Source organism: Castanea sativa, chromosome 5, assembly GCF_040712315.1.
Source record: "Castanea sativa cultivar Marrone di Chiusa Pesio chromosome 5, ASM4071231v1".
In the NCBI taxonomy this organism is placed as follows: domain Eukaryota; kingdom Viridiplantae; phylum Streptophyta; class Magnoliopsida; order Fagales; family Fagaceae; genus Castanea; species Castanea sativa.
The window spans coordinates 70,358,786-70,385,739 of NC_134017.1; the positions used below are offsets into that span (position 1 = coordinate 70,358,786).

The following is a 26,954-nucleotide window of genomic DNA, read 5'->3' on the forward strand; positions in this document are numbered from 1 at the left end:
GATACTTCGGAGACACCGGCTGCGCCTCAACACTGAGAATTGCGCTTTCAAAGTAGGGTCCGGCAAGTTCTTAGGTTATTTGATTACTAAACAGAGGATCGAGGTCAACTTTGATCAGATTAAAGCTGTGATGCGTCTCAGACCACCGAGCAATCCGAAAGAAGTACAAAAGTTAACTGACATGCTGGCAACTCTCAACCATTTTATTTCCAAGTTTATTGATCGGTGCCAACCATTTTATCAACTTTTAAAGAAATGGAGGGGTTTTCAATGGAACGAGGAGTGCGATAGAGCCTTTCAAGATCTCAAGGACTACCTTGGGTGAGCACCGACGTTGGCGGCCCCGGAACCGGGAGAAGACCTGTATATGTACCTCTCGGTATCTGAGCACGCAGCTAGCTCTATACTATTTAGGGATAATGGCATACAACTCCTGGTTTATTACATTAGCAAAACACTAGTCGACGCCGAGACAAGGTATTTACCGCTAAAAAAATTGGTACTGGCACTTGTGCACTCCACCCGTAAGCTCCCCCATTATTTTCAGGCCCCATGTCTTGACCGAGTATCCACTACAGTCATTATTGAGGAGATCCGACTTTACAGGGATAATTGCCAAGTAGGGGACTCGGCTGGGTTCTTTTGACATCAAATACAAGCTGAGGAACTCGGTGAAGGGGCAAGTACTTGCAGATTTCATCACCGAGTTCTCACCGAGGAGTTCGGGCGTAGTCTGCCTCGCGGAGGTCAGGCCATGGAAAGTGTTTGTGGATGGCGCATCCAATGCGGCATAAACGGGGGTTGGAATTGTGGTTATCACCTCGGAAGGGCTAAGGCTAGAACACTCATTCAGATTAGGCTTCAGGGCTTCTAATAATGAGGCCGAGTACGAGGCCCTGCTCGTCGGACTGAGAGTCGTCATGGATTTGGGGGCCAAAGAAATGGAAGTTTACTCGAATTCCCTTCTAGTAGTTAATCAGGTACAAGGGAGCTTCGAGGCCAAAGATGCCCATATGATTGAATATCTACGGCTGGTAAAGCGGACCTTAAGTGATTTTTCAAACGTCAAGATTAAGCGGGTAGCCTAGGGACAAAATCGGCACACCGAATACTTAGCAACGTTGGCATCGTCGATAGCCAACATGGTACCTCGGTTGATCAGGGTAGAGTTGGTGCCAGAGCCGAGTATTACCGTAGGGACTCCGATCACACAAGTCACCACAACCGAGAGCTGCTGGATGGACCTTATCATTGAATTCCTTACGAAGGACCGAGCCACGGAAGATGAGAAAGAGGCAGCTAGAGTACGACGCACCGCCTCTCGGTACTGGTTGTCTGCCGACCAGAACTTATACCGGAGATCATTCGAAGGGCCGTATTTGCAATGTCTACATCCCAGTCAGACTGAAGAGCTTTTGGCTGAGCTGCACGAGGGTGTGTGCGGTAGCCATGTAGGGGCGGTCATTGGCTCATCGAGCAATGACTCAAGGGTTTTAGTGGCCGCGGATGAGAAAAGACGCAACCAAGCATGCCCAGAGGTGCGAGAAGTGCCAGGTACACGCACCCATGATCTATCAACCAACCGGGAACCTAAACCCAGTAAGCAGCCTATGGCCATTCGCACGTTGGGGGCTGGATATAGTCGGGCCATTTCCCCGAGCATCAGGTAATAGGAGGTTCGTAGTAGTGGCCGTAGACTACTTCACGAAGTGGGCGGAAGCAGAGGCGCTTGCGAATATTCGAGATGTTGATGTCAAGAGGTTCGTATGGTGGAACATTGTAACGAAATTCGGCGTGCCGGAGTCTGTTGTCTCGGATAACTGTCTGCAGTTCGACAGTAGGGCATTCTGAGAGTTCTGCAGCAACCTTAGTATCCGAAATCGGTATTCTACCCCGGCATATCCACAGAGTAACGGCCAAGCAGAAGTGACCAATAAGGCCATCGTGAGCAGATTGAAGAAAAGGTTGGAGGGTGCCAAAGGAAGATGGGCCGAGGAGTTGCCAAGCGTCCTATGGGCGTACCAAACAACTCCCAGGAGATCCATGGGAGAGACACCATTTTCTCTGACTTACGGAGCAGAGGTTGTCATCCCTACCGAAGTGAACCTATGTAGCACCCGGGTCACGGGATTTGCTTCAGAAGAGAACGAGAAGCTAATGGCAAAGTAGTTGAACTTACTAGAGGAACACCAAGAAGCAACCACCATTCGACTAGCAGAGTATCAACAAAAGCTCGCCCAAAGATACAACAGGAGCGTGAGGAAACGGGAGTTCACAGTTGAGGACCTGGTACTTCGCAAGGTCGTAGGGAACACACGGGACGTTAATGCCGAGAAACTAGCTCCATCTTGGGAAGGGCCCTACCGAGTAACTGCGATCGCCGATGAGGGGGCATATTACTTAGAAGACTTGGAGGAAAAACCCCTTCGCTGGCCATGGAATGTTCACAACTTGAAAAAGTTCTATCATTGACCGACTCTTTTCCAAAAATTTTAAACTCGATGTAATTTTGCGTTATCACGTGTTTAATATGACGAAATTTGCTCCTGCAGGTGCATATGATCCCATTACTTTTAAGTTATTATCGCAGGTGCATATGATCCCATTACTTTTAAGTTGTTATTGCAGGTGCATATGATCCTATTACTTTTAAGTTGTTATTGCAAGGCAACAGATATAGATGATCACGAATGTGAAGACATCTCATCCACGTTAAGGACAGAAACCTGCCCTCGATTCGATCCCTATCACCGAGCAGATGGAAACCTTAAGTTACACTAACGGCAGAAACCTACCCTCGGTTCGATCCTTATCACCGAGTAGGTGGAAACCTTGCTACACTCTAAGGACAGAAACCTTCCCTCGGTTCGATACCTCTCACCGAGCAGGTGGAAACCTTAAATTACACTCTAAGGATAGAAAACTGCCCTCGGTTCGATCCCTATCACCGAGCAGATGGAAACCTTAAGTTACACTAAGGGCAGAAACCTACCCTCGGTCCGATTACCATCGCCAAGCTGGTTGAAACCTTAAATTATACCCTAAGGAAAAAAACCTGCCCTCAGTTCGATCCCTCTCACCGAGCAAGCAAAAACCTTAAGTTACACTCTAAGGATAGAAACTTGCCCTCGGTTTGATCCCTATCACCGAGCAGATGGAAACCTTAAGTTACACTGAGGGCAGAAACCTACCATCGGTCCGATTACCATTGTTAAGCTGGTGGAAACCTTAAATTGCACTCTAAGGACAGAAACCTACCCTCAGTTCGATCCCTATCATTGAGCAGATGGAAACCTTAAGTTACACTAAGGGCAGAAACCTACCCTCGGTCCGATTACCATCGCGGAGCTAGTTGAAACCTTAAATTATACCCTAAGGACAGAAACCTACCCTTGGTTCGATCCTTATCACCGAGCAGGTGGAAACCTTGCTACACTCTAAGGACAGAAACCTGCCCTCGATTCGATCCCTCTCACCAAGCAGGTGGAAACCTTAAATTACACTCTAAGGACAGGAACCTGCCCTCGATTCGATCTCTATCACCGAGCAGATGGAAACCTTAAGTCACAATGAGGGCAGAAGCCTTTCCTCAGTTCGATCCCCATCCCCGAACTGGCGAAAACTCTAGGACATCGTTTCCTCCTAAAAACGTGTACTGATCTTTGGGCAAAACAGCTAGTGCCCCACTCCGAGGTACCTTAATGGCAGAAAGGCTGCCCTCGGCCCCCAGTTGTGAGAAAGTAAGGTATGATGAGCAGGCTAGCCCTGATCTCATAAAATCGGCAGTTGTCAAACAAGCAACAGTAGATAAACACAACTTTTATCTGGATGATGTTATTTAAAAGCCAAATGAAAGAAATTATCCCACTGCCACAACCCGGCAACATGGGCTCATCAAACCAACAGAAGAGAAGGAAATTATCCCGCCACCATAGCCCGGCGACGTGAGCGCATCAAACCAAAAAAAAAAAAACTGTTAAACGGCTGGATTAGAAGGATGTTGCGAAGGGGGAGGTTGCCCAAACCAGTCGTTACCCGGCGTAGCTATTTGGGGGGTCTGACCTGGAGCTGTCTCTGCCCCTGTACGAATGTTGCTAGTGACCTCTGCGTCAGCAGCTTCCGCATGAGCATCAATTTCCTGCGCAAGATCCCTCATGCTTGGAGTATCCTCCTAATTCGTAGCATCTACTTGACTCTGAACGGGCTGAGGGACCAGATAAGGGATCTGAGCTGGGTTCCACAATGGGGAGTCCTCAGGCACCCCTATCACCTTCAAGGCAGGGAGCCACCCCTCCAAAAATTCGTGGTACGGAGCCTGGTGAACGATCGGTTCCACAGATTTTTCGGCCTCCGAGAAACCCGCGTTATACCACTTATCCTCACAAGCTTCCAGGGCTTGCATTAGATGTGCAATTTGATCGTCATTGGTATGGTTCAGGCTGTCTGCCTTCGCTAACTTGAGTTCTATCTTAGCTAGTTTCGTCTCTAGTAAGGACAGCTTGCCCTCGGTATTTCGCTGGGCTTTCTTAGCATTAATGGCTTTCCTCTCAAATGCCACAGCTGCCTTCTCTTTCTTCGCAGCAGTAGCCTTAATGACGGCCTTCAGCGCCTTCTCTTGCTCAATGGCTTTGATCGCATCCTTCAGCCTCCCGTCCATAGCGTCGGTCAACTGTGCGGCCTAGAAACAAAACAATAACGAAATTAGAAAAAAAAGGGGGAGAAGCTAACTGTTACAATGTAGGCAATGGATGAGATAAGAGATTACAACAATGGTGTGCCATTATATCCGTCTAGCAAGCGTCTTGTCGTCGCCCTCCGAGAAATAGTGGACATCCTCGGGCAGCAGGGGGCCTTGCACCAAGTTTTGGGCTATCTGCCCCCCTTTGCCCTTGTCCCATAGCCAAACGCTGGCAGTAGCCAGCAAGGGCCTATCACCCAACTGAAAGGCAGGTTGCCAGCCGACCTCGGGTTGGGAGGAAAAAGCCATGGTGGTGCCGACCTGACCTGCTGGTGGGGTAACAACCGGCGTTTCCTGGACCCTAGACCCACCCCTTATGCGAGGCGGGGTCATGGTTAGAGCGTCACCCGGGATGGGAGCATTCTTATCGATGGCTCGCTTCCTTTTTCTTGTTTTGCTAACAGGATGAGCGGGGGCAGTCCTTTGGGGAGCTTGAGGTTAAGCCGTGGAACTGGCACTGGGTATGAACCGAGAGAGCGTCATTCCCCTATGCTTCACCATCCTTTCCGCGTGGCCAAATTCAATGCCCGAGGTAATCGGTGGATCGGCGTCTCCTTCATCGGCTGCTGCGGCAGCATTCTCGGGCCGTTTGATGGCTTCGTGTCTTCTCCAGTTTTGGAGCAATGTCTTCTCCAGTTTGATGGCAGACCCATCCCTTACTGGAGCAATGTCGTCGGCAGTGGTATAGCGGGGGCCGAGGTATCGAGCCTTACCAGTAGTAAGCGTGGGCGGGAGGAATTTGTTGTATCGAACGTCTATGTACAACAGGAGCGGGCTGTCCACTAAAAGCGTCTGGCTGAAACTTTGCCAGGTGGTATACCCAGGGTTAACGCCGAGGATCAAATGAGACGCCCGAAGTTGCCCGTCCTCATGCACGAAAAGCTCCAATCTGAGGACGAAATTGAGATCCCATGCGTGTATCACTCGGGAATCCGGTAGGAACCTTTTTGATTCTGCAACAAATTCGAGGGTAAACCGGTTAGTTAGACTCACAAGTAAAAGATACAAAATCAGAACAAGCAAGACTCTCGGTACCAACCAACTACACGTGGCAAAAGCGGGCAAAGTAGCTCGTTGGCGAGCCAATTTTCGTTCACCCGAATAAACTCTCCAGCTGAGTTTCTATTGGAGTCGGGCAGACAAGAGATAAGCCGGACTCGCGTATCTCTGGTCTTTAAATAGTAGTCGGAGGTAAAATTACCACACAATTTGTACATGAAATTGATGTCGTGGTGGTTCAGTTGCAGCCCGAACATCTGATTCAGCCAGCTAACGTAACTAACAACTCTATAAAAGTTAGGGGGAAATTGGTCGGGGCAAAGCCCATAGAATCCTAGGGTGCCTATGATGAGGGGGTCTACAAGAAATCTAACCTTACCCTCAAGTATGGACATCAACGGAAAGAAAGTTGCGCTTGGGTTAGCCGCCCTCTCAAGCTCGATACTGTCCACTTTACAGTACACAACATCGACATCCCCTAGGATACCAAAGGTCTCTCTAAAACTAGCCAAGGCAGCCCAGGGGTGAGGAGGTGAGAAAATCCCATTCCTAAGGTATGAAACAAAAAAAGAATCGAAAAGAAGTAAGAGACAGAGAAAACTTACTTTGGGCTCTAGAGAGTGGAGAACGGAGGAAGAATTTTGTGCGTAGAGGAGGACTGCTCGACAGAGGGAAAATTAGGAATGAAAGGAACGCGAAAAATAAAATGGGAGCGCAGGGTGAGCTATTTATAGGGCTTTGAGGCATTTAATGAGGCTGAAGCGGGAAAAACCACTCAAAATTTCTTTTTGGTAACCGCCTCGCACGCGTGGGCATAGTTTACGAACTGTCAAACGGTTCACCAACTACGGAGTTTTAATTACTGATGTGACGACCTGGCGTGGCACCATTTTCAAGAAATCTGCTACGACAATCACCCAGACCTCGTGCAGGGAATGGACGTCCACGGGAAGTCTTCATCATGACCTGACCGGGATCATTGATTCATCACCTGAGCCAGTGCATGAATCAATGGGGGGTATTGTACGAGCGCCTCCCTCCTTCAAGCCCACTTACTAAAAGGCCCAGGGAGGTAGTAACACGCATGAGGGCCTTACGCCAACTACATGTAAAAAAGTTTACGAAACGGCCGGCAGTCGGGGGGTTGTGCCCCCCCCCCCTCGACATATATGTCATCTGAGCAGGGTGGGCTCAGGAAGCACAATGTCACTCATGGGATGTCGCTGCCGATCATACTGCCTACTGGCAAAGCAAGTCCCAATGCCACTACCGTCTACTCCCACCCATCACCAAACATCCACTCAGGTGAAATGGTATTGGGCCTCCCTTCCGTTGCCTAGGGACTACCCAGCCGAGCATTAAGTCTAGTGGTGGAGCTAGTTCCAATACCATTGCTACCCTCCCTCACTCACAACTGAACACCCACTTAGGAGAGACAGCATTGGACCTCTCCTTCCACCCACTAGAAGCGTGATTATGACCTTTCCCACCTATTCTGGCTATAAATAGGCAAGAAAGGCACAATTGTAGTGGTTGGAAAATCTGGAGAAGTGAGATTGGAGCGAGAGATCATCATGAAAGAGAAGGGAGAGCGACAAAGACAACCAGGGAAATTGGGGTATCGTGTCTGCCGAGCATAGCATCACCCATTGTAGGAAACTCAAAAGTCCATCATACAAAAAGATTGTGAACCCAAACACCTCTCAAGCCCAAAAGCCACATTTGGGTACACACACCTACTATCAATCATGCCATAAGTAGGGATCCATAGTTACAATGTTATTAGCATGTTGAATATATTCTTTTCATGCAATTCCCAATTCTAAATATGGTTGCACAAAATAAAATCACAATGGACATAGAAATATGAAAAAATAAATAAAAATGAAAGACCTGTTCAATGGAATTCCTATTAACTTCACATGTAGAACTATTGTTAAATTGTGAGAAAACCCAACTTTGCATGGGTCATATTGTTATTCTAAGTTTCTTATTATTTTTATGATCAGTAAGCAAGTATAAAACATGCAATTGGCATGAGTTAAGCTACATTTATTTCTTGACATGGTCAGAATATCTTTCTTTTTCTTTTCTTTTTTTTCCTTTCAATTTTCCTTTTGGTTTTTGGTCTCAGATTTATGTGTTTGTACAGATTTGACAAAGTTGATATGGCCCTATTGACGGTTCAAGATAATCCTAGCACAAATAACACTTTTTTTTATGGCCAAAAAAGGAGATGTAGGGGCGACCATTGAGACTCACTCCCTTGAGTATGATCATAAGGGCACTCCCGCTAGAGAATGTTGGATTGAGTTATAACTATTGTGGTCGAGGCTAACCACAAACCTCACCCTAGCCCCATGAGAAAGCTAGAAGTTTAAGCTAGTTGCAAGCAGAATCCCACAATTCGCCCATTAGGACTCAAACATGGGACCTGGTGCTCCCGCGTTCACACCAAGACTGCTAGCCCACCACTCTCAATGGTACACAAATAACACTTTTAAGGTTCCCACTCTAGGCTCCATTGATTATCCGTCCTGTACATAAGAATTGAATGGCTGGATTTGGATTGGTCTTATACAAAAATGAATACCAGTATACCAAGTATCCAACCGTCTCTTGCCTTGGTCACACACCGACACACCCCCATGCCAATGAAAACTAATTGTTGTGGGTTTCGGATTGGGCTCGAAATGGCGAAATACGAAGAGAGTGAAACATTTTGGGTGAGTTTGGTTTGACTCTTTTATTTTGGGCTTTTTGAAAAAGTGAGAATTTGTCATTGCTGTTCAAGAGATACAATGCAAACAAAAACAAAAACAAAAAAACAAAAACAAAAACAAACAAAAACAAAAACAAAAAACAAAACACTTAAAGACTGAAAAGTACAATTTCAAAATTTTATCAAATGCTTAAAAATAGCGATTTGAAACTACCATCGTGATTTTGGCCTAAAAAGCTCTAACCAAATGGACACTTCAAGTTCCATGTTTTTCTAATATTTATACTCAGCATCAATAATTTCATATTTTTACTATAATCTTGCATTTTTTAATCTATTAGTATTTTTCTATATAATTTCAATGATTAGATTTAATTTCCATATATAATATGCAATTAGGTATAGTATATTTTGAATAAACAAAAATAAATTCATTTTAACTTATAATAATGTATATGAGATAATACGTACTTTTATTTTTGGCTAAGTGAATGAAGAAATATAGGAAACATCATCTCCTTCATTAAATTGTCGTGTATTTTTCATGAAATTACAACTAAAAATTGATTTAAGATCAATCAACTATAATGGTAAAAGTGGTGATAGAAGTGTTTCTTTTCTTTTTTCTTTTTTATGGGAAGAAGTATTTCTTGCATCACATTATCATTTATGTGAATAGCATATCTATCAAAATTATGTTAAGCATCTGAGTTATGTATTTCATTGACCAAAATCATTTGCAAATAATGTCTTTTTTTGAAAAAAAAATTGCAAATGATTTTTTTAAGTGTTTATATGATAATGAGTATGAGAGAAATGGATTGCATGGAATAATGTGCTAAAATATTATTGACTTGTATCAAATGATTGGACGGCATATTTAGTAATTACTCACTGTTATTATGAAAAGTACACAAACAATGCAATGAGTCAATGAATAATGTCCCGGAAAAATACTTGAAACCAAATCAAAATCTTCTACATAACCTGTTCTAAAGTTGAAGAAACAAACAAAAACTAAAATAGGCATTATAAAAGTAAACAATCAAATATCTCAATTTGTATTTCAGTGTTTTCAATAGAGATGTCTATTCTAAAGTTGAAAAAACAAACAAAAATAAAAATAGGTATGACAAACCTAAAGACCATGTACCTAAACTTGTATTTCGGTGCTTTTAATAGAGATATCGACAGATCAAAATTCCTATCCCCCAACTATCAAATTCCCAAGAAAATTATTCTAGCACATAGCATTAGAGCAAAAAACCATACTTACGAACCACCAGTGACACTCCCATTGAAGACCTCTATTGTGTCACCTTGCCCAACATGGTGCCACCGAAAGGACCTATCATCATCCATCACATTCTGCTTGTAAATGAAGAAATAACCCTCTTGTGGGAGACTAAACTGTAGCTTTTCTTGCAACTTCTGCAGCTCCTTCCTCAATTCCCCAACATTATCAGATGCATTCATCTCCACCGGAATCTTCTTCGTCCCGCATTTCGGCAATACCAGCAGCTTCAATTTCTTCGACCCCAACAACGTCGTTGGCCCCGGCCCCGGCGACGGGGACAATGCTGCCATTGCAGCCGGCGAAGCAGCTGTTGGGGAAGGCCTGAAACTGACATCAATATCCGAATTCTCCGAAATTTCGCATTCACATAAAGACCTATGGTCTTGTAACTCTGCACCACATGAATGAATCATCAAACGGTTAACTGGGACAGCCTCCATTTCTTGAATCTTTTCCTTCAACTTTCCAACCGTGTCGGTTACCTCCATTTCTAGAGGAACATGCATTTTGTACGTGGGGATTTTCACGTTGAGCTGGATTTTCTTGGAGAGCGACGATGAGTTGTCGGGAGATTTGTCGGATTCTGAGGCGGCGATCATGAGTTGAATGTGTGAGTTTTGGAGGATTTCGGTGTGTTCAACGTTGAGGTCGTCTTTGAGGACATTGCCATTGAAGATTAAGGTTTGTTTGGACACGGGTATGCCTTGGTATTTTTTGACCTTTTCTTTGATCTCTAAGATAGTATCAAAGAAACCCACTTCAATTGAGAATGGTCTTCCTCTTTGGGGCTCAAAAATCACATCCATTGTTGGATTAGAAAGAAAAGAGGGATCAAGAAATAAAGATAGGTATAGGTGGGTCTGTTTTTGTGGATTTGTGAAAATGCATTGTAAATGTAGATAATGGAATTTGTTGTAATTGGAGTCTGTTACGGCTCTGTTACATGCAAATAGCTGAGGTAGTTAATTTGCTATATATATACAAAAAAGATTTAGCTCGTATAAATAGGGATTGTAGGTGGGTTTAGGCTTTTAGCTCCTCATTTCTGTTGTGTGCACTGTAACTATTCTCTGAGGAAATAATGCACAGAATTCTCCTTCGATTTTCTCTCTTTTTCTGTTCCAGTAAAATCTTCGTGATAGTTAGTTTTGATTCCCCTTTCAGTAATAGTATTTGATATTGTCTAACTAATAGTTGGTTTTGATTCCCCTTTCAGTAATAGTATCACATATTGTCTAACTAAGAGCCAAGATGCATGTGGGTTCTAATTAGATCAACAGTCTCTAATGATTGATGCAAGATTCTGATGATAAAAATCTATCATCAGGAGTGGACGTCATAGATTAGAATTCCTTCTCAAACAAAAAGTCGAGATAGCTGCATTCTGATTCTCATTTAATTCACATGCTGATTCTCTTTGAAAAGTTCGGAATTAGTTTGGAAGAGAAGAAAGAATGTCATTGAAACTTTCTAATCTAACAGGCTGCTTAACAAAAAAATCTTGGATGGCACGTATTGAATCTCATCTAATGGAGGCATTAAACATACCTCATCACTCTAGGGGCCTATGAGTTTCAGAAATAATTTTAACATTCATTTTTGTTTTAAGAATCAGAAAAATTGATAACTTGATGCAGTGCTAGATATATTGAGTGGCCACTTTAATTTTGTTTTTTCGCGGAAAAAACACAATTGTATTTTGTAAACACATATTTTAGCGTTTGATAAGTTTTCAAAATCGCACTTAATGACCCCACCATTGTGATTTTATGCGTTTTTAGGTTGCACCCTTAAAGCTATAATTGCAAAACTCTTATAAAAACAAGTTTTCAAAATGCCCAAAAACATAAAGCTGAATCAAACTAATTTTGAATTGAGAGCTTGAAGCTAATAGTGAGGACACAAAGGCTACATTTGCTACCATGGGCATGAAGGTATGCTTCCAAGGCTGCAAAGACGTGGATTAATTTTTGCATAATTGGATAACTAGGGGTGATCAAAGGGTCGATCAAGCTTTTAGGCTTAGTGTCAACCTATGGATAGACTTGATCACAAGAAGTTTGAAGAATTTCAAACTGCAATCGACCATGGTCGTGGAAGTTATTAACCAATCCAGTAATAGCTTAAATCGATGGTACAATACTCAAATCAATGGATCGTCTCGATCAAATAGGAATTGATGGTCCAAACAAAAATCTATGCATCGTCTTGAAATGCTACTGATCTAGGTGGCATCTTGACGAGAGGGCTAGAGAATTAGGTGGTATCACCATGAGATGATGGAGATCCCAAGATCTCTGTTGATGCTCGTACAAAGATCAAGCCGAACAAGAATGATGGCCTGACAATGACGGGGAATGCATGGAATTGGGAAATGCTCTTTAGACGGGTCAAGTTTGTTGAATTTCCACATGGAGAAGTCGATATTCAACCTGATATGATTGGGTTTTGTTGATTTTAACCCATTGTTGACCAAAACAACTTTCGGAGCCGACAGATTTTAGATTGGGTGGCTCCGAGACAAGTGCGGGTGTGGTTGATCAGCCATATGAGGAAAAAGTAACTAGCTAAGCTCATCAAATCAAACATAATTTTCGTTTATGCTCATATGGTAAACCAAGCCCATCATTGTGGGTTCTTTGTCAGCAATACAACCACAAAAAAACAAACTAGTCACTTAATCCACTTCTATCCTATTGTGTTGGGCAATTTGACATTAGTTTTCCTGATAGTAGTGGACATATAATAGAAATACCCTGGGAATTTTAAACCACACATAAGGACCTTTGCAATTTCTACAATAAAGCATCCTCGTTTCATTGACCACTCCTTACTGAGAACTTAGACAAGACCTAAGTGCACTCTGTTGAGATCACTTGTAATTTTTAAAATAACTCTGACCAAGTTTTGCAGCTTACAAATCATGTTCTTCTATGCTCATGGATCTATGCATCAAATCATGTTCTTACAAATCGTCAAATCAAGCTTTTGAAATATTCAAAAATATTCATCTAATACAGTACAAAGGCATGCAACTAGACCACATTTAATATTCACAATAAAGAAAATATGTGAAGAAATATAGGAGCACCCAGTAATGAAGGAATTTCAGTATATATACATTAAGAATGTCAGGAATCTTGGAAAGTATAAAGCTGTACTTGTCGTGGCCAAACTTGACCATAAACATCTTTCTTGGTATATCTCCTATCCCAAGACCAGGGTACATCTGCAGAGGCAATAAAGTTAGATGAGACCCGCATAAGCACAACAATGGCTGAGGGGCAGAGCATACCTTCAGAAGTATATGGTTGAGGAGGGAGTTCGTAAGGCAAAGGTAATGGAATTACATCAGATGAAGAGTCTGAATTTCTGCTTCCTTGCCATGTCAGAGTCACTAGTTTCGTTCTCCGTAATTCAGACTTTTCTAATGATCTGCATTTATCCTGAAACTCACAGGAATTTTCTTTTGGCTATGTTTCTTCTTTCAATAATCATCAAAATGTGATACAATAGGTTTAAATATTCAGATGACTAAAAGACTCACAAGCCAGGATATAGCCATTACCTCCTTTATATCCCCATTACTTGTACAAGAAAATCCAGAACCATATCTTTCAAAAGAAGATGGCAAAAATAGCACTCCCAGCTGAAAGGATCACACACAGGAAACCATAGAATTACAATGTCAACCCTTCAATTGGAGCAAAGAGTAAGAAAAGATTCAATGATTTGTTATATACACATTTTTCAAAGCTTTGGCCCGAGGGGGAAGAGAAGATTTGAACTGCTGACTCCTACTTCATGAGGCATGTTTTCTAGCTGATTGTGCTACCCCATAGGATTATGAGTTTTATTCCAAAGGTAAACAGATTGGGACAGGTGAGTTTTAAAATGAAGTTGTTCATATTCAGTATAAACTTTACATGTTTATCTCAATTCTAATATTTCAGATGGTGATATTATTGATATACATGCCTCATAAGAACGGATCATCAACTGAGAATTATTTTTCTGGAGAGCTCCCCAGGCAGCTTTGCTAAGATTTGATGAAGTCAACAACAACCAACTGTTGCAGAAAACTATAGGTTCACAATTGATGCTTAAAATATAAAAACAGGCACAAAAATAGGCAAAACATGAATTCTTACGCGAGTTTCTGATCATTATACCGGGTGAATATCTTTATATGTGGCATTGCACGACTGGAACATTGAAAAGAATGATTGTAAGTTAGTCATTAAAAATACTTCAAAGAAACAAAAAAGTAAATGGTGAAGGCTAATGTTTTCTAATACAAAGTAGGAACACTAAATACTATGAGTTGTATTGAAAAGAATGATTGTAAGTTAGTCATTAAAAATACTTCAAAGAAACAAAAAAGTAAATGGTGAGGGCTAATGTTTTCTAATACAAAGTAGGAACACTAAATACTATGAGTTGTTGTGTCAGATAATAGAACATGTCTAAGATAACAAACATGAAAAATATGATTTTGTTTTTTTGTTATCATTTTAGCAAATGGGTTTGAATAACAGAATACAAGTTAATACAGCAATTGACAAAAGTATCATTCTACTAGACTTTCAATTAAAAAATACAAACTTAAGTAGCATTTTGATGGTCTGAACTGTCTCTAGTGATGAGATATACATACCAGCGACCAGTGTGGCTTGCCTTCCACTTTGCCCAATACTTCTTCAAGAATTCTTTCTCCACATTCTTTAGTGGACTTGGAATGGCATTGCCAGCTGCATAACCCTGGGAAAGATAGAAACAACAAAATAAATAAATGGATAAAATCACACTCAAAAGTATTAAAATGTAAGCAGTGGATAGATAGAATAATCTAATATGGATTGCATACTCTCAAATTGACATGAGAAACTTGAGGCTACTTCATTTCTACTAGTTAGTTATTTCTTGAAATGAAATTGTCAACTTGACTCAGTCTTTGTGAGTTCATTAATTGGTCTTCTTTACACATGATCAAATCATCTCAAGTGACTACTCCTCATCTTTTCATCAATAAGAGTCACCCCTATCTTTAAATGAATTTCATCATTTCATATCATATCTTTTCTTCAATTTTTCAGTTATTAATCTTAATATTCTCATTCTAGCTAATATTTCATTTCAAGGCTTCTTTGTTACTATATCTTTAAACTGTGGTCTGACAAGTACATTGTAGGTAAACCAATTCACTGTTGTTTTTGGGTAAATAACACAATTCACAATATTGCTAAAGGGAGACGAATCACTCAAAAAAGAAATTCAGAGTTTTTTGGCTTAAACGGAATTGTCACCTCACTCACATTTCTGTGCTAGGATGGTTTTATAAGATTTTACTAAAACTTTAATGACCAGTTATTTTTATCTACAGTCAACCCTTACCTCCACTAAGGAAGTTGTTTTAACATTTTCAGAATTGATTTTCATAAAGGTGTCAAGCCTTCTAGCTATAAGCATGACACCCGCTACCTAAAAAGCCGGGTCAACCAAATGATCAACAATAGCCAATGTCCAAAACCTGGTAAAGTTTGAGGAAGACAACTATAATCTGGCAAGTATTTCAAGGTGCGGTCAAAAGATCTGCTGGAAAGACCTACTCAGTAGTACCTCTAAAGAGCATCTGACATCTTCCACAGTGGGCCATATAATACGTGGTTGTCCAAGACCAAGAGGTGTTTTATCTTCTGAGAAGCCTGATGACATTGAGTAAGTCAGCTCAGCCAGCCACTTCTCATCCAAAGAACCAAGGGAAGAGAACTGCAGTGACACAGTACAATCAGAAAAATTCCTCAAAAAATGGATGACATTCATAATGCTAAGCTTTTCAATTGCGAAAGATACATTCCAGAAACCAATCACCACTATTACTCCATACCATTGTCAAAAGATCCATTGCAAATATTATGCACGTAAAAGGTTCAGCAGAACAGGTGAAAATACTAGGTCCAGACAGAACAGAATAATACAGAGAGAAACCAAATGAAAGAAACTTAAATAAATGGAATGATATATTATTTTATTTCTTCACTTACTAACATAAAGCAATTAGCATTTACATCCACCATCAACTACCATTTGACCATCATACCAGTCAAAAAGATTTCCAACTATACCTGATAAGCGAGTGGGGAATTTTTAAAATCTTTATCAAAAGTGCATTCCTGGAGAACAGTTCGTAGCTTCATATGACCCCACTTCTTCAAATTGGTACCAGTATGATATCCGGGGACAGAAGCAATCAATCTGACCTGAAAATTGTTCAAGTAGTTTCATATGTCCCCCATTTTATGGCATGCTACATACAAATAGACACTATTCTAACGTTATATCCTCCTAACAGAAATGAATGCCTTTTTAGAAAAGGAAAAAAACTGAAAAACTAAGGGAAAGAAAACTAATACCGCTGCATCACTATAATCAAACTTCTTGAAGAAAGCTGGATTGATATTGAAGTTTCCAAGTGCTGGTAATTTAACAGAGAATTCAGGCCACTACAAACAGTCAATCAAAAGAAAAAAGCAAGGTTATTACGCTTAATCTGGATAGTAGAATATATAAAGAGTATAAAATTTGAAGCAACAAAAATCTCAATCAATCTCCATTTATCCACAATCTCTCACAGGTAAACCTACATTCCGATTTTATGGGTTAGTAGGGGAAAAAAATAAAATTGAAAACAGTAAAAGTACTTAGCTAAGCAACAAGTTTTTGAAAGAGCATAAGCTGAGATCAGTAACAAGTACAATCCCCCAAAGCAAGAAATCAATGAAAGTTCAACCAATCAGAAGAAAGCTTAACACTTCAAACAGTTCAGATATATTAAAAAAAATGCCCATGATGTATGAATATAAAAAGGGGTTCATGGCATCACTTCCAGGGCAATATTATCTAATACAACTGAAGAAATATTAAAACATTTGATCAAGAAAGCAAACACAGCCATTAGGACTACATCTTCCACATAACATGCTTCGTGTATTATCACCTTCAAGGCACTGAGATAATCAATCAAGTCATTTTCAAATCCACATCTTTTGCTTGGACTATTTTGATCTTTCCAGGGGAAATCTTGCATCCACAAACCTTGACTTTTGTTGTTCCAATCTACATATATTAAATTTGCTGTATGTACAATAATCCTCACTCCCCGAGGGTATACAAGAAGCATGGCCTTCGAATGGTGTGTCCCAAATGAAATAGGTAAGGGGGGTTTATGCAGAATCCAATTTGTCGGCTTCTTTCTCTAAACAAAAGTCAAAAATACTAATATTACTGTCCATGTCCCCAAATTAAAACTTCAATGTACAATGAAATTTGCATTAATAGAACAAAGGAAAACCTTCATATGATCCAATGTGCCATCACCTTCCCCATGAAGAACCAACACGTGAGGAGTTTTTGCAAGTGTTGGACATGCTACATCAAGAAAAGGAATCCAATAATAATAAGGCATCACTATATAAAGTTAAGAATGCATCAGTTTCAAGCAAATCGCAAACTGATGACTATGGGTCATGCCAACGATACAAAAGGAACTATACCCATAATGGCAAAATGATTTAAAATACTGCGCAAAGATCAGATGACAGTTAAAAATGCAATTAAAGCATCACATTAATTCAAAGAATGGAGGATCTAAAAGCATAGATCATTCATAATATTGGAAATACATCCATTACTAATCAAAAAAATATATTGGAAATACATCCATTAGGACAATGTAACAAGCAGTGAGAAACCCAAAGAAGCAGAAAAATACTCATAAAAAATTCATAAACAGCAAGAGAAAGTAACTGCAGCAATCTTTGAACATAAAAATGCACTCATTATTTCCATATTCAGCTTATATGAATATATATACCTACTTCTCAACTGGTTTTTGTTAGTCAAAGATGTTGAACCCATCCAGCTCATACAGAGAGGAATTGGAACTAAACCAAGGATGAGAACCAAAGTGAATAGAACTTACCTGGTAACAACCAATCGATGTCTACCATATAATTTGAAAGGATTGCAACAAGAACATCCCCCTACCAGAAAAACAAGCAATTAAATGATTAAAACAAAGAAAACTAAGCAATTTAACAATCAGCTACTCCATTTCTCCTACGCTCTGTATAATGAATATACCAATCTTATAGACAATCTATTATGTCCTTTAAAGTGTTACAAGTAACATCAATCTCAACGGACAATAACAACATTAAACATAATAAAGTTTACAGAATAAAGCGGGGCAAGAAAGCATCATTAAAATTTACAGTGCTAATACCTGAATCACATCCCCAATAGAAACACAAGAGGTATTTGACCAAGCTGGCAGCTCTCTCACTCGCAAAAGTCGAAATGTCCAAGGTAACTTATCATTAGAAACACGAAAATTACGGATAGCCTCCTCCCTACTCTCTCCCTTAGAATTGTACTTCCCAGAATCTTCAACCTCCATACCACTCCCTTGTCCTAAGCTTTTTTTTTTCACCACATCCTATACAAATCAGATTAAACAGTAAAATGAAGCAACTTTCCCATAACAGAGTTCAACCTGTTAACCAATTTTTTCTTAACATACAAAGCATGAACTAAATGCAGGTATCAAACAAAACAAATGTTAGAATATCAATATATGTCAGAATATTACCATAAATAACATAGACCATGGTTTACTGTATTTTTGTAATACCATGGGCTACCATGGTTTTAGGGTTACCATACTAAGCCATTGTACATTAACAACTAATTCTTAGTCCCAAAGTTTTTAGGGTTGGCTATGGATACTCAACGTTTTAGTCAAGATTGGCCATAAGTATATCTTCCATCATTTTATTCTATCCAAAATCATACTCTCTGTTACTTCCTTAATTGACATGTCCATTTTTATTACTTTTACTAATGTTATTTGTGGTCTTCCTCTTCCTTTCTTTTTTTTTTCGTTCCCTCACCTTGAAGCAACTCATTTTTTCGCACTAGTGCATTAATCGCTCTTCATTGTACATGAAGAAACCATCTCAAGTAACTCTCCTCATCTTTTCATCAATAGGGGCCACCCCTATCTTTAAGGGAATTTCCCCATTTTTAAACTTATCTTTTTGTATATTTCCACTTATTCATCTCAACATTCTCATTTAATCTACACTCATTTTATGAATATGTTGATTCTTAACGGTCCAACATTCACTAACATAGAGCATAGTTGGTCTAATAACAATATTATAAAATTTTCCCTTTAAATTAATGGGTATAATTCGTTAACATAATACTCCTAATACATTTCTCAACTTCATCCATCATTCTCTCATTTTATGATTCAAATCCTATTTAATCTCTCCATCTTTATGAATTATTGATCCAAGATATCAAAAGCTTTCGCTCTTTGGTACCTCTTGTCCATTGAGTTTTATAGCCCCGCCATCTTTGTTTTTACTTTAACTAAACTAACATTTTATGAACTCAATTTAGGTCCTACTTAATCAAAAACCTTTAGATTCTAGAGTATTTGGCACTATATCATTTTTGAAATACTAAGCCTATTGTATTCCTATTCATATGACATATCATTCATTGGGTTCATTGTAACACACAATTCAACATAGTATTGGGCCTTCCATGGTATACTAATTCTCTTGCTTCAACTCTCTCTACATCATTTTTTTTTTCCTCTTTCTATTTTAAAGACAAAAAATTTAAACAGAAAAAACAAATTTAACGACACCCACCTGCGACTTTGTTGTCAAAGCTACATGATCAAATGTTTGACGCGACCTCTTTAAACTTGGTTCCTCTCCTTTGTCACCAGCCCATGTCACATACTTGAAAAAATGATGCCCAGGAATAAGCTCCACAACATCACCATCAACAATGGTAGTGCTTTCTTGAGAATACAGCTTCTTTCTCTTATTCCCAGAATTAACCACAATGGGATTCGAACCCTCCTACAAAACAAACCCACAAAATGCAATAATCATAGGCTTTTGGAGATGGGTTTCTTACTTTTTACATAGAGGATTTATTTAGTTACCACAAACAAATTGGCGGAGGCGGTGGAGGCAATGGTTAGAGTGAGGTGCTTGCGGCTGAGCCTCTTGTCTGAAATGGGAACATTGTGGCGGCCAATGACATTTGGGCCTTTGGAGAGAGAGAGCTTTGGGATTGAAGTGTCTTCTTGGTCTAGATTTTGAGTTAGCGGAACCAAATATCCAATCTATAAAACCAGAATATAAATAAAAAAAAGGAAATGTTGAATGAGATAAATAGATAATATGTTGTTAGTTGTTGAAATTGAAAGAGAAGAATAGAGAAGGACCTGAGATTGAGGCATTGATGATGATGATTTGGTTGCATGAGAGAGAGCAAAGACAATGGAACAAGAAAGGGCTTTGCAAATTGGAACAGTGTTAGACTGAGTAGAGAATTTCAAGACTCCAGGAAGGAGCAGATGACTCTCACTCTGCAGTGGACATAATAAGACTTACTCTACTATACGCACCGTTTTCATGATTTCTTTTCTTTTCTTTTCTTTTTCTTTTTCCTTTTCCTTTTCTTATTTTTATTTTTATTTTTGATAACCTTCAATTTTATAGCAACAAAAATGGCTCTTATGCCTAACAGCAAGTTTGACAATAGTGTGGGCTTCAAAATTAAAATTTTTCCTAATCCAACTAAACTTACCTTGGAAAAAATTTTGCTTAATTCAAGAAAATTACAAATAATATTACTAATAAACCAGTCAACTAGTTCACCACTGTCAATACAGACTTTAACGTCACCTCCTAAGCAGCATTAATCCAATTCTCTATAACAATAAGTTGTAAAGCCCAAAGAAAGGTTTCTACCAAAAAAAAAAAAGCCCAAAGAAAGGCAAGTTCTTAATAGACTTTAAGCACTTCACTAAAACTTTCTTTCTGCTGTGTATAGTGTTATCAATACGTACAACGTATTGCCAATTTCCAATCTCATCCTCGCATTTTTTTATATGTTTGGAACGATTAAAAATGCAAGTTAATATAAATTAGACCCTCTTTTTCTTCAAAACCAACACCAACAGTAGAATTTTTTTTCTAAGAATTTTGTTCAGATCAATTGCTTTCTCACTTAATTTATCGTGCAGTAGGATATGTTTTTTAATTGATGGCTCGCTAATAAACCAAAATTGAGATACAACATAAGTGTAGTTTAGTTAAAACCTTAAAACGTGACGAAATCCAAGTTCAAATCTTCCCAACCCAAAATTGAGATACAATTAAAAGGTGACAAAATCCTTGTTCAAATATCTCCACCCCAATTATCAATATATCCAAAAATAGAATAAGGCACCACCATAATAAATGCTTGAAGGAAATCCGGAATACAGAATTTGAGATCAAGACAATGTCGCTTTATTTTATCCAGTACAATAAATTTAGACGTGCCTGTCAAAGAAATTAAATGATTTCGAGTTCTACAACTGCTTATGGGTCTCCTCTCTTCCTTCTAAAATTACTTGAGAAATTATTAGTTTGGGGGGTCATACATATAAAAACAAAAACAAAAACAAAAACAACAGCAAAAACCACAGAAGTCCCCAAGGCCTCCGAGTTAAGACCGGTCTGAAAAACTCTACTTCAAGGCCTATAGTATTGACCCACAAACCAATCATACAAGCTCACCTCTAGAGTCTAGACTTCATATTTCAAGGCATACACACGTTGGTAATTTGGCGGTTTGCAACAATAATCCTACTCTTGCCATATTCCTATAAACCAACCCACGGTTCTCATATCTTAGTACAGTTGTGGGTGATTTTGTATAGGTTTACTTCTATCAAAATTGTGTCATGAGTATAATATATGGCCTCAAAATCTTTCATCGTCTGCGCTTTGATTCTTTCCGCATCTCAGACATGTAGCTCTCCAAGTTGGGCTTCTCCCATAAACGTCTATAAACAAGATCTTCCTTTGTGGCATCATCTAATAAACACACCAAGTATTAATTAGTAATACACTTTTAATGAGATCAAAAAATAATAATAATAATACTCTTTTTAACTTATGAGGAACCTCTAGACCACACAAGTACAGGAGTTTAAGCATGCATGAAGTCTGGAAATCCCAACTCTTAACCATTTCCATAGATAGAATGCAAAGGTTTTGATTAGTTTAGCAACCTTCCAAAAGCTGTGGCCAAAAGCTCAGTGTGTAAGGTCAAAGGAAAACAAATGATAGATGGTATAGATGTTTGATAAATTCATCTAATTGGATGATATAACCACGAGATCTTGTAATTAAGTTTTTAATCCTATGCCCAGCAAAGAATGTCATGCATTATATGATCTAAAAATCAAGCTCCACCAACTAACCCAACAAAATTCACCTGATCCATTATAAGGTTAAATGAATTAAAATCAACTTACCAACAGTTCTCCACGCATCTAGAGAAGCTCCAAGGGATCTTTGTGTCAGGTAGGAGGCATCTTCCCACGAATATGGAGCTTTCTTCACCTTGTATCTCCAGAACCAACAACCTGACCATAATAATAGCTGGATTGGAAAAAAAAAATAGTCATCAGTATTCATGTTCCATAACTCTTAGGCTAAGATCAGCATCAAGTCAAATACTAATTGCAGAAACACCACCAGAGAAATAGATCAACAAGAAAATATAGCCATTGCCATTATGCTTGAATAATACACAATCAGAGTTGCTGATATTTTTGAATGACAACATTGGCACAACCTTTCCAATAGTGTAAGGTAGAAGTACAAAACGGACACCAACAAGCTCCCAGACCGAGGGCATTTCAGCTCCTTTTATCTGCAGATCAAGTTCTTTACTGAAATCTTCTTCCAATTTCCTGCTATAAGAACAAAACTCACCTTGTTTTAACCGTAGTTTGAAAATTATAGAATAGAAAGTCCAATAATAGGGATTAGCCAAAAAAGTAATTCTAAAAAAGGAGCATGGGAGAGTTTGAAAGGATAAAGTGTCCACATTGATGGACAATTGTCAATACAAGAAAATGACATCTATGGAATCTTTTATGACAGACAAAAAGCTTTTGATATAAGTTCATACTTGTTCATCTGCTTGTTACTCTTCTTCTTATTTGTTGTTCCTCCACTGCGTTCAAGTTCCAAGGCTCGTAATTTATTTTTGTAAGCAGGTGTCTTCTTGACCATTTCAATAGCCTAGAACAAGAACTAGAAGAGTTATGTAAAAGAATATCAGAGGACTACTCTGAGCCTTTTCTATGAGATATTATTAAATATAAAAAATAAAAAAATAAAAAAAATAAAAAAACATTGGAGAAATCCAAGCAAATATCCTGCAGTATAGGAAATGTTCTTATTCTACAGCCTCTTTTTTAACTGAAAAAGATTCTACTTTTAAGTCCAAATGGTGACCATTACCACTGCTAGCAGTATAGTTCAGTACAGACAAGAATAAAAGCTTTTGTAGAACTCTAGACAAGTAAGATCATCCTTGTATTACAATGTAATGATGTATTAACTTCAGGTTAGTTCAAGTTTTGTTAGCAATACTAGCCTATCAACATTCATCAAACCCATCAAACAATCTCTGATTAAGATGCATATGATAGAATGTTTCAATACTTTCTTTTTGATAAGTAGTATAATGCTTTAATACTTGATATATCACAATACCTGATTATACCTTGTCCACTGGTTGAGATACTGAAATGCTGAGAGAACTAGAAGAAGGCCAATAAGGACAGCACGAGTATCCTAGCAAGTGGATGCATAAACCAATTTGAGGATAATTTGAATGAATTGTAAACCTTAATCTCTCTACTATCACATTTGGTTTTAAACCAGGCAGAACACTCAGATACCAAAAGAATAAATAAATAAATAAAGTACTCACTGTTTTGTGACCATAATATGCCTGATAGTAACGAGCTGTATTGTAAAACACCTGAAAATAAAAAACAATGACAGTTATAGTTTTTTACATAAATATGTAAACTTCAATAATTCTAATATTCTAATTGTGGGAAACTGGAACTGTTCATGCACACTACAAGTTGAGAGGAAGGAAGAGAGAAGCTTATACAATGGACATCTATGATAACCAGACCACAATTTGTACCAGAAGTAGTCTTTAGTGCAGATACAATAGACAACCCAAAATGATATACCAGAAAAGTCTACACAAAATTGTAAACCAACAGACAACAGATTGTATCAGTTCCTTGACTAATTTTAAAATGGTTTTTTTTTCTTTTTTCAGTAGGTAATTTCAAGATGGTCATTACATTACACGGGTATTCAATTAACTCACAGAGAGAGAGAGAGAGAGAGAGAGAGATGTTAATTAGGGAAGTTCTAACACAAAATTAAGTATGCCGACTCCCTCACACTTCAGAAATTATTAAGCTCCTCTGGCAGCCATTTATAAGATTATTCCTTAAAGTACCATTGACCTCCATGCATAGAGTATGATCACGCTAAGCTACAGACTACATATATGACTAAGCAAATCAACCACTATGCTGAAGGGTCGCCCTTTGATGAATAGGTGTTGTATGTGTTGCTGTGATGGGGAGTCGGTTAACCACCTTCTTCTTCATTGTCCTGTCACCCTTTCCCTATGGACCTTCATTCTTCAGGCCTTTGGTATTCTTTGGGTTATGCCAAGATCAGTGGCGGGTTTGTTATCTTGCTGGCATCAGTGGCTTGGGAAGCATAACTCAGACATTTGGAACTTGGTTCCGGGGTGCTTAATGTGGGTTGTTTGGTTAGAACAAAATCGTCGATCCTTTGAGGACAAAGAGAAGACGTTGGATGAGTTAAAGCTTTTATGCAAACGTAGCCTATTGGAGTGGTCTTGGTGTTGGGGTTTTACTGATTGTTCTTCTCTCTCTGAGTTTTTGTCCTCCCTTAGCTTAGTTTCCTGACTTCCCTCTAGTTGTTGTGCTGTTTGTTCCTTTTTTGTTTTTTCTAGTTGTTCATCATCATGAACTCCTTGTATTCCTTTTTATTCTATCATTTATAAAAGTTTTCTGATTACCTATCAAAAAAAAAATATACAACCTATCCCCAATGTTGCAGGAATAATTCAATCGATTTCTCAGGCATTATTATTCTTCATAAAAACCAAGCATGCATTTCTCATGCTTCATTCACAGTCCAATTCACAATATGACCTAGCACCAGGGACACAACCACTTCAATGGGTTCTGTATGGTTGAACCCCCCCAAACTTCTCAAATATTAGATTTTTACCCCAAAATTTACATAAAATTTTCAAAAGAAATATGGTTAGCCCTCCAAACTCTTCATATATTTTGTATGACACTATTAAATTGGTTCAATTTTATATTTGTTATTATTTTGGCCCCCCATTCATAAAACTCTAGTTCCGCCCCGCCTAGCACACAGTTGTTCCCAAGTATACAACGACAATGCCTACAAAAACATGCAATTCTACCGCTAAGTCACTTACTAAGAGAACGCGATCTGCACCAATGCACCTAATTCTACTGATCTTCCAGAGTTATTATTCATAAGGACCAAGCATGCAATTCCACATCCCGATTCACAAAACAACCCAGCACCCAATTCATTCCTAAGGCGAATCTCACAACATCCTAAGGACACAAGTTGTGATTAATGCAAAATCGCTTTCACTAACACAACCTCACCACAACACCACTTTTATTGCATACCAAATGCTAACAACAATAATGGTCCATTTCAGCATTACAAAACTAAGTAAATTTCGACTTTTTTTTTTTATGTTTTACCTCCTCAGGATGTTCAATTGCATAATCATATTGGGCTCGCGTATCCTCGTCCTTCAAAATCTACAACAGCGGATAAAAAACAAGTTTCAGCATTTACAATCTAAATTACAAATTCATCAAACAAATCATCCAAGATCCAAAATTACCTCATATGCATTGGCAATTTTCACAAACAGTTTCTTCGATTCGGGATCCGGGTTCTTATCCGGGTGACTGAATTTTAAACCACAAAATCAAACAAACAAAATTAGATAAGTTTTTTTTTTTTTTTAAACAAAATTAAAAAGAAAATTATGGAAACTCACTGCTTGAGTGAGAGCTTATAGTAAGCTTTCTTGATTTCCGAAGCATTAGCACTCTGCGTAACCCTACATACAGATACAGGCGAAGATTGGGTTAGTAAGGAAGTAAAATCGAGAAAATCGGAGGGGTAAATTGGGAAACAGAGAGGAGTTTTTTTTTTTTTTTTTTTGTAGTTGGAGCTCTGACCCGAGGAGATCATAGCAATCGTCTTCGTCGCAGTAGATCGCCGTTGATGGAGAAATTAGAAGAGAAAACAGAATCACGGCTGACACCACCGCGCACCACCGGATCGCCGCCGCTGCCGCCATTGCTTTTTTTTTTTTTTTTTTGGGTTCGGAAGCAGAGACTCTGTGGAGTCGAATGCTTCCGTTATTTTAGACTTTTGGAAAGTTTTAACTATCTAATATAAAACGAAAGATTCTGCTTACCACGTGAGAGACCCTTAGATACTGGGATTAAAAATAAAATAAATAAGTAAATACTATATAAAAGGGCATTTCGGTCATCTTCTCTTAGCTCAGAAGTAAGAAAAATTATTAAGTTCACTAGAAGACTGTTGAGATGGTCTTCTCTGGTCTTCTTAAACCTATAAAACGTTACCATTCATGTAAATGTGACATTATTGGATGATTTTTTTTTTCTTGTGCTAATTAGGAAATTAACTCACACATTAGCATAAGTAACATCATTTATTAATTGGAAAGACCACCTTAACAGTCCTCTAAGTGGACTTAGGAATTTCTCCCATGACTATAAGTAGGGACAGGATTTTGGTGGGGCTCACATGTCAATCAAAGGAGTGTACTCTAAAAGTATCTAAGAATTACTCTAATAAGAGGGGTCATAAGTGGCCTTGCAAATATGCTTAGAATTTTTAATTTTGTCAAAAAAATTTTGAAGAATGTCAAGCTAAATGTATCATTGTATTTTGGTATTTTTAACTCTCTCAAAATAAATGTTTGACTTTTTTTTTTGGAAAAAAAAAATTATTTTGTTGAAAAGATTTACTGATATATTTTTATAAACTTATGCCTTAAATGCACCTCAAATTAAAGACTTTTATATTACAAAATGTCAATATTAAAGGAAAATAAAGGAGACATAAGTAAAATTTGAGTTACACGAAAAGTCTCATCACCTGTTG

General features: G+C 38.7%; 4 protein-coding genes across 6 annotated transcripts; 1 reads left to right on the top strand and 3 right to left on the bottom strand.

The window, feature by feature from the left end:
- The first annotated feature begins 1,142 nt into the window (after positions 1-1,142).
- On the top strand, positions 1,143-2,169 carry LOC142635704 (uncharacterized). The gene is made up of 2 exons (XM_075809823.1): positions 1,143-1,666; positions 1,863-2,169. Exons 1-2 carry the CDS (start codon positions 1,143-1,145, stop codon positions 2,167-2,169), a joined length of 831 nt encoding a protein of 276 aa, XP_075665938.1.
- Positions 2,170-9,731: 7,562 nt separating this feature from the next.
- Positions 9,732-10,562, bottom strand: LOC142633738 (ubiquitin domain-containing protein 7SL RNA1-like). Of its 2 annotated transcripts, XM_075807995.1 has the most exons (2): positions 10,312-10,562; positions 9,732-10,077 (listed from the first exon to the last, which is right to left on the bottom strand). In XM_075807995.1, exons 1-2 carry the CDS (start codon positions 10,560-10,562, stop codon positions 9,732-9,734), a joined length of 597 nt encoding a protein of 198 aa, XP_075664110.1. The 2 variants fall into 2 exon arrangements, with proteins under 2 accessions (XP_075664110.1, XP_075664109.1); XM_075807994.1 differs by having other exon boundaries at positions 9,732-10,562.
- Positions 10,563-12,690: 2,128 nt separating this feature from the next.
- On the bottom strand, positions 12,691-20,215 carry LOC142633666 (tyrosyl-DNA phosphodiesterase 1). Its single transcript, XM_075807906.1, has 16 exons — positions 20,069-20,215; positions 19,784-19,966; positions 19,482-19,697; positions 18,041-18,253; positions 17,738-17,798; positions 17,108-17,184; positions 16,754-17,011; positions 16,170-16,259; positions 15,882-16,016; positions 15,376-15,525; positions 14,414-14,517; positions 13,908-13,961; positions 13,735-13,825; positions 13,325-13,405; positions 13,052-13,202; positions 12,691-12,985 (listed from the first exon to the last, which is right to left on the bottom strand). The coding sequence occupies exons 1-16, from the start codon at positions 20,081-20,083 to the stop codon at positions 12,888-12,890; spliced, it is 1,977 nt and encodes a 658-aa protein (XP_075664021.1). The 5' UTR covers positions 20,084-20,215; the 3' UTR covers positions 12,691-12,887.
- Positions 20,216-21,117: 902 nt separating this feature from the next.
- On the bottom strand, positions 21,118-26,224 carry LOC142633461 (chaperone protein dnaJ 50). Of its 2 annotated transcripts, none has more exons than XM_075807703.1 (10): positions 25,997-26,224; positions 25,813-25,875; positions 25,654-25,720; positions 25,508-25,567; positions 23,626-23,676; positions 23,406-23,486; positions 22,816-22,928; positions 22,477-22,594; positions 22,154-22,280; positions 21,118-21,710 (listed from the first exon to the last, which is right to left on the bottom strand). In XM_075807703.1, exons 1-10 carry the CDS (start codon positions 26,116-26,118, stop codon positions 21,607-21,609), a joined length of 906 nt encoding a protein of 301 aa, XP_075663818.1. In that variant the 5' UTR covers positions 26,119-26,224; the 3' UTR covers positions 21,118-21,606. The 2 variants fall into 2 exon arrangements, with proteins under 2 accessions (XP_075663818.1, XP_075663817.1); XM_075807702.1 differs by having other exon boundaries at positions 22,477-22,597; positions 25,997-26,196.
- Positions 26,225-26,954: the final 730 nt, after the last annotated feature.

Coding starts and splice junctions, on each gene's coding strand:
- LOC142633738 (XM_075807994.1), bottom strand. CDS start 10,562: ATGGATGTGATTTTTGAGCCCCAAAGAGGAAGACCATTCTCAATTGAA.
- LOC142635704 (XM_075809823.1), top strand. CDS start 1,143: ATGGTACCTCGGTTGATCAGGGTAGAGTTGGTGCCAGAGCCGAGTATT. Junction 1,667..1,862: donor GCCATTTCCCCGAGCATCAG/GTAATAGGAGGT, acceptor AGAGTTCTGCAG/CAACCTTAGTATCCGAAATC.
- LOC142633666 (XM_075807906.1), bottom strand. Junction 17,012..17,107: donor GCACATTGGATCATATGAAG/GTTTTCCTTTGT, acceptor ACTTTTGTTTAG/AGAAAGAAGCCGACAAATTG. Junction 13,826..13,907: donor TATAATGATCAGAAACTCGC/GTAAGAATTCAT, acceptor TTTCTGCAACAG/TTGGTTGTTGTTGACTTCAT.
- LOC142633461 (XM_075807702.1), bottom strand. CDS start 26,118: ATGGCGGCAGCGGCGGCGATCCGGTGGTGCGCGGTGGTGTCAGCCGTG. Junction 23,677..25,507: donor CAATTGAACATCCTGAGGAG/GTAAAACATAAA, acceptor TTTTATTTTCAG/GTGTTTTACAATACAGCTCG. Junction 22,598..22,815: donor AGTAACAAGCAGATGAACAA/GTATGAACTTAT, acceptor TTGTTCTTATAG/CAGGAAATTGGAAGAAGATT.